Source organism: Sprattus sprattus, assembly GCF_963457725.1.
Source record: "Sprattus sprattus genome assembly, chromosome: 14".
In the NCBI taxonomy this organism is placed as follows: domain Eukaryota; kingdom Metazoa; phylum Chordata; class Actinopteri; order Clupeiformes; family Clupeidae; genus Sprattus; species Sprattus sprattus.
The window spans coordinates 23,211,261-23,218,321 of NC_137912.1; the positions used below are offsets into that span (position 1 = coordinate 23,211,261).

At 43.4% G+C, this 7,061-nt stretch overlaps 1 protein-coding gene across 6 annotated transcripts in view; it reads right to left on the reverse strand.

Annotated features, from left to right (window-relative positions):
* Window positions 1-2,937: 2,937 nt before the first annotated feature.
* Window positions 2,938-7,061, reverse strand: part of dgki (diacylglycerol kinase, iota) — an 80,332-nt gene continuing 76,208 nt past the window's right edge. For all 6 annotated transcript variants that reach the window (XM_080850872.1, XM_080850874.1, XM_080850873.1 and 3 more), the window contains 5 exons: window positions 6,386-6,423; window positions 5,613-5,733; window positions 5,325-5,361; window positions 5,087-5,186; window positions 2,938-3,543 (listed from right to left, as the gene is read on the reverse strand). In XM_080850872.1, coding sequence (XP_080706998.1) covers window positions 3,427-3,543; window positions 5,087-5,186; window positions 5,325-5,361; window positions 5,613-5,733; window positions 6,386-6,423 — 413 coding nt within the window. In that variant the 3' untranslated portion in view covers window positions 2,938-3,426. The remainder of the gene's footprint in view (window positions 3,544-5,086; window positions 5,187-5,324; window positions 5,362-5,612; window positions 5,734-6,385; window positions 6,424-7,061) is intronic.

The following is a 7,061-nucleotide window of genomic DNA, read 5'->3' on the forward strand; positions in this document are numbered from 1 at the left end:
TCTAGAGGAAGAGCAACAGAGAGAAGAGAGAGTGCAGGTCCTGCATACCTGTCAAGTTAACATGAGTGAAATCCATGAGGTCATTGACTGATATCACTGCCCACACACACACAAAAGACAACACGTGCAAGCATATTGTTACATTTGTGGGGCATTTCGTAAACCGGTCTGGTTCACCTCGAGATAAGAAGTTGTTTAGTGATGCTGAACAATGAAACGTCTTTGAGTAGTAACCTAGAACTTCACAACATCCATAGCGAGTCTCAAATATCAGTGCATAATGCACACAACTAGGCTGTATTAATGTTATAGCGAGTACAAATAACACTAATAGATAGTTAGGTGGATAGATTACTTTATTGATCCCCAAAGGCAAATTGCAGAATTACGAATCAGTATACATAGCCTAACTATGAGGAGTTGGGCAGCATATTGGGTGAGATTGGGTCTGATTTACATAGAGTGTAAAATATGTTAATGATCCAATAATATGGTAAACAATTTCAATAACATTACAGGTAACTTTGGTATAGGCCTGCACTTACCATACGGAACTAGCTTACTTGATGAATAACCTGCATTCAGTCCATACAATGTTTTATTGTTATTTATTGTCATTCTAAAAACCTGTTCAGATTTTACAGTTGTACAATCTGGCATGCTTGTATATTAATCCAAAATAACATTGAATGATAACACTGGCAAAGTAAATGGAAATTATTTGAAACTTCAGGTCCAGAAGAGGGTCTTTTTTTGTTGTTTTCTGATCAGGTCAGAGTCTGCTTCAGTGTTTCACTTTAGAAGTATGAATATCTTATGGCACAATACAGATCCTTCTCATGATGGAACTGTGAGGTGAAAACATAAATGTAAACGGAGAGTTTTCCTAAAAGAATCACAGATTTCTTAGGAGGGTGACCAAACAGTAGTTGGTGAACACAAAGCAAAGCTGGTCATGAAACCAGTGTAGAGGCTTCTTCTGCAGGCAAGTGTGATTGTGTTAACCCACAATGACCGGTGATATTTAGTTTCTTTTTCTTTCGACTTCAGATAGATAGACTTCAGTGAAGTGGCTTTTGTGTTGTAGATCATGGTGACATGTTGGAAAATTTCACTTGATATTCTAGTATTCTTGGTCAGTAACTCCACAACTAGGCTAAGGCCTCTCCGGGCCACATGACTTTGCTGTTAGGAAGAGGTGGGGTGAACATGACTCTTCAGTCATGACATTCAGCCACTTGGGAATATGTGGTCACAACGTTCACATTGAAGAAAAAAGTTGAAGAAAAAAAAGATCAAACATTCAAGTAGCTCCATCTTTGTACAAAATAAAATGTACGATCATTCTATTGTAATTCATAAATTAAATATTTAAAAAAAGATAATAATGCCAACAGTTTACACCAACAAAGAGGTAACGAAATCCTGTGCACAACAATGCTTAAAATTTCACAAATAATAATCAGACTGAAAATATAAAATAGCACATCAGATCGGATCAAGTCATATATATTTAAATCACTCTTCAGAGAAGGTGGAAGCAGGTAGACCATGTACTTGTTGACTTTCACAGCTATGCAAACACTGACCTGGACAAGTGAGTGGTGCATGGCCCCGAATGGCAGCTCGAAAGTGAGATTAGCCAACAGATCTCTGGCTAGTGACCTCAAACACAGATCTGTGTCGATAACTAAGCAAATGAAACCAAAGCAGAATGAAAATGAAGGATGACTTTGCCCCCGGTCCTTCCTCCCGTCCACCCAATCTGTGTGTGTGAGTGTGAATTAGGGTGAGCATTACAAAGGAATCCCCTTTTGGGTCGCAAGCACACGTCAATGTTGTCTGTTCCGTTGACACTTACATGTTGGTCCCGTTTCACTGGATTGTGAATGCTGCTTAAAGATACAGCGGAGTCAGCGACTCCAACCTCACGTGGAAAATCCGATGTGTGTCATGGCCAACCAGACCCCCCACCCCCGCCACTTCCTTTGGTCATTAAAAAACATTAATGTAATGTAAACGTAAACCAACAAAATGCACAGATGTCATCCATTCATATTGCATTGAATGTGGCTCAGTATTTTTTTCTTTCTGCGATTTTCTTTTTCTCTCTCTAAAGATAAATAAGTCACAGTCACACTACCACCACACGCAAAACAACTCATAGAGAACAGAGGCGAAGGAAATGACAGATCCAGATGTAATGTACTGTACATAGATCTCTTTATAGACACATAGGATTCATTCTTAGCCACAATGCTACACATCCCCCAGAAGCTTCCAAGAAGCAAGTTTCCAAAATGGCTTCTTGTCAGCCATTTTCTTGACTTGATTTTTTTTTTAGCTGGGCATGGAGAGATATCTACCAGTGCTGTTTATGTGGATTTCAGTCACTTCAAAATCGACACACACATATGTCAGAAATGAGTCACTTAATGATGAGGATACCACTGGTTACGTCTTTGTGTGTGTGTGTGTGTGTGCATATGTGTGTGAGTGTGTGTGTGAGTGTGTGTAGGACTACACAGGTCCGCACCCTAGTCCCCTTAGACCACTGTTTGGTGTTCCAGATGCCACAACCTTTTTCCTGTGTGAATTGGTGTTAAGGAATGCGAATATGTGTGGCTTCTCCCAGAATCCCTGTGTGAGTCAACTACTCTCTTTTGGGGGGAAGGGGTCAGGGGTCATAGAAGGGCAGTGTGGGGGCAACAATGTGTTCTCAGCGTATGGACCACACCTCTGGCACACGACAGGATGTATCCAGGTGGCCCAGTCAGAAGGTCAAAAGGTCACACACTCAAAGCTGTGACACCATTATTTCGGTCTTCAGCCCAAAATAATCCTGCATTTAGAATCTGATCATCCAACCTGATTGCGAAAACCATCTAACTTCACAAACTCTGGTGTGTCGACAGGAAAACAAATAATTACACCCACGCCCCCCCCCCCCCCCCCCTTTACAATCAATCTTTCAATAAATAAACCAATCAATAAATAAAAAAAACAACAATAATAATAATAATAAAAGCCAATAAATACATGTCAAAGAGAAAAACACCCCAAACTGCCATGGTAGAGATACACTTAATGCAAAAAACATCCTTGACCAGGCTGAGTCTGTCCTGCTCACAGTAGTCTTGTTGAAGAGACACAGAGCAGGGTAGGTCCACATGTAACAATGTCTCATCCCTGTGTCCATTCCTGGTTTCCCCCACTCTCTCTCTCTCTGTGTGTGTATGTGTGTGTTTGTGTGTGTGTTAAAACCAGAGAGAGAACACTCCAGACAGACAGATATTTATGCCGTCTCAGGAAGTGCAGAGGGGAAGTTGACCTTTTTTTTTTGACATATGTGAACTTTGACCTCAGCGAAGTTCCATTTGCTTCGCGCCCGGTGTCAGCTTGGCCTCCCACACACACATACGCATGTCACACGGCCGTCTCCAGGTCCTCATGTGGAAGTGGCTGGCCCTTGAGGTGACTGTCCAGGTAGGCCACCAGCTTGGGGTCCCCGGCCTCCTGGGCCTTGTCCTTCGGAGTCTTCCCCTGGGTGAGCACACACACTTTAGATTCACATCCATGGAGTGAACACACACTTTAGGTTCACATCCATCCAGTGAACACACACTTTAGATTCACATCCATGGAGTGAACACAAACCCAATAAGCGAAAGTGCCATTGAAAAGCGGAAGTATGAAAGGAAGGACAGTTATTAGTAAGCAGGACTGAAGGATTTTTTCTCAAACTTTATTTATGCTACTGCGGCACATCACAGGAAAGCCTATTATAAACCGCTGGCAAGTCATAGTCAAGATCTAGTCAAGATTGCAGCACAGAAAACACATGGTGTAGCTGATTAACCTTGACTCTGCGCTTAGAGACTACTTGGTGTCGTGAGTAATTCAGCACTAAAACTGAGATACGTGAAATGTTGTCGCGGTCTCTCTTGAGGTGTGTCTGTTGTTGTCTCTGGTAGTGGCATGTATTCTAACCCGAGTATGGAGGGGGTGGCTCTGTTAAACCTTCTGGATGTGTTGTGGGCCTGATTCAACGAAACAGGGATGAAGGAAGGTGCCTGCTTGAGTGAAATGCTCATGAAGGCAGCTTTGTTGTTATTTATATTTATTTATTTGTTATTGTATCCTGCTGCTCAGGTTCTACGGTTTGGCAGTCATGTTGTTGTTTTTAGCACTTGTACTGTGAAGGAGGGCCTTTACGGTGTGTGGTACAACAAGTGGCGCGTGTTACAGCTGTCTCCAGCCAGTACTGGGTGTTGTTGCATCTATGGTTGGGCAGTGGTTACATTGGTTAGGTGGCTGGCTGTGATGTACTTGCATGTGACATTGACAGGATTGGCTGCTGTGGGAAATCCCCAACCAATAAAGCAAGGAATTTAACGAACAAAACAAATGTTACTGGAAAAACTAGTTCTCTTAAAAAGGATTAACCTTGGCAGACACCCGTTGCGTTGTCAGACTAGGCCAAACATTGCAAACCTAGATAAGTAACCTCCCAGGAAGATAAGCAACAGCATGCGTGTAGGCTGTTGGCATGGAGACTACTCTAATCTAACCAGTGATGTAGGCTGTTGGCATGGAGACTACTCTAATCTAACCAGTGATGTAGGCTGTTGGCATGGAGTCTACTCTAGTCTAACCAGTGATGTAGGCTGTTGGCATGGAGACTACTCTAGTCTAACCAGTGATGTAGGCTGTTGGCATGGAGACTACTCTAGTCTAACCAGTGATGTAGGCTGTTGACATGGAGACTACTCTAGTCTAACCAGTGATGTAAGCTGTTGGCATGGAGACTACTCTAGTCTTCGGACCTGTACTCTAGACTACTCTAGTCTTCGGACCTGTCACTTCCGAAACACGCACAGGTTGCCTGGGTCAGCTGTGTGCACTGCACATACACACACGTACGAGCATGCACGCACACATGCACACACACACACACACACACACACACACACACACACACACACACACACACACACACACACACACATATACACACACACACAGGTTGCCTGGGTCAGCTCTGTGCACTGCAATGGTTTTCCGTGATGTGTGATGGACGCTCTACCTGGAAGTTGGGCTTGTTGAGAGCGGCGCCACCGTCGATGAGCAGTCGGCACACGGTGCAGTGTCTCTGAGACGCCGCCTTATGCAGGGCCGTCTCTCCTCTGGGGGGCAGAAGTGAACACAAGCAGGGTTAAGGGGGGTGGACAGTACCTCCATTATGGTATATTTAAATCTTTCATTACAATAATAACAATAATAATTTAATTATTGTAATAATTATAATTGAAAAGTAGACCTACGTTTCTCTTTCAGTGAGGTCCAAAATCAACTTAGAACCTGACAAAACAGAGGAACAGAATCAGAACATCCTGTAAGGAATATCCAAATATTGCACTTTTAGATTAGGGGGATGTAGGTAAAGACAGACAGACAGACAGACAGACAGACAGACAGACAGACTGTGAATAGAGAACATGAGAGTCAGACTGGCGTTTAGAAGGTAGAGTTCAGACAGACAGACAGACAGACAGACAGACAGAGAGTAGGGAGTGTATGTATCAGGCTGGCAGGGAGACAGCGGTGCGTACCATGTTTCAGGATGAAGCTGACCACCTCGGAGTGGCCGTGCTGGGCAGCCAGGTGCAGAGCAGAGCAGCCACCCGAGTCCCTCACCAGCAAACTCACCCCCTGGCTCCAGGAGTTGGACATCTGGGTGGTGAAAGGGAGGGGGTGGAGGTGTGTGTGAGGGAGAGGGGGAGAGAGGGGGAGAGAGATAGGGAAATAATATGTGTTTATTGTCCATTATCCCTCACACACACACACACACACACACACACACACACACACACACACACACACACACACACATATAGGTAGAGCAACTAAGGATTTCAATACAATGTACTTCTTGTGTAGACCATACTGTTCTGTGAGACTAGGTCACCCTGACCCTGCTGATGTCTGCCAGCATGGAAAGGAGATCATGGAGATCATGTCTCACACCAAAACCAGAAGTGACGAGGCAGTGAGGTTTCTACAGTAAAGGCATTTCATCTGATGAAACATCCCGTGTTTCTTAACCTAAGGCCTCATGACTGACACACACACACACTCACACTCTCTCTCTCACACACACACACACACACACACACACACACACACACACACACACACACTGAATCTATGACTACTGGATACCAGGTCACTCTGATGCCAGCACATGCCCTGTGAGATCAGCGTCAGCAGACTGACAGTAAATAACATGATTCCCATAACCTGCATGAGTCACAGTACAGAACAACAAAGACACTTTCATTTTCCATACAGGTGAAACAACACAGGTACACAGGTGATCTGTTACCGTGGATATGTCTCCGATGGCTGCCGCAGTGAGAAGGCCTGGTGGTAGAGGAAGTGAATGAATAATAAATAATCATCAATCAATCAATCATAATCAATCAAATAGTTATACTCTTAGTTTCAACAAGTAAACAGATTGATAAATGAGATTCATAATGGTCAGGTTTAGGAAGATGGGCCTAAGATATTCATCTGTGTGATAGAGATCTGGGGCCGTATTCACAAAGCCTTTTATCTTACCACTAGGAGTGCTCCTAACTCGCGCTAAAACCTTTTACATAGGAGTAATTTCTTAAAAGTGATTCACAACGGCTCTGAGACCTACTCATACTAAGGATAATACCAACTCCTAAGCTTAAGATAAAAACTCCGTTGCTATGGATGACGTCGCTTCTCATGCACGAGTTTAGAAGGGGTGAGGACGGTGATTGGTTGTTGACAGGCTCTCTCATTAAAAACTAATTTGTGACGTCTCTCTAACAATCCCACTATATCGACTGAAAATAAGAGAATAACCTAGGCTTCAAATTAAGTCATATTAAATAGTTATGGACAGTGCAGTTAGCAGAATGCACACGCATGATGACAAGTTTGTGCATCCAACGGGAATGACACTTAGCACGTTAAGAGAAATATAAAGCGATCAATATAAAATATGGCAATTGCATGTAGGCTAA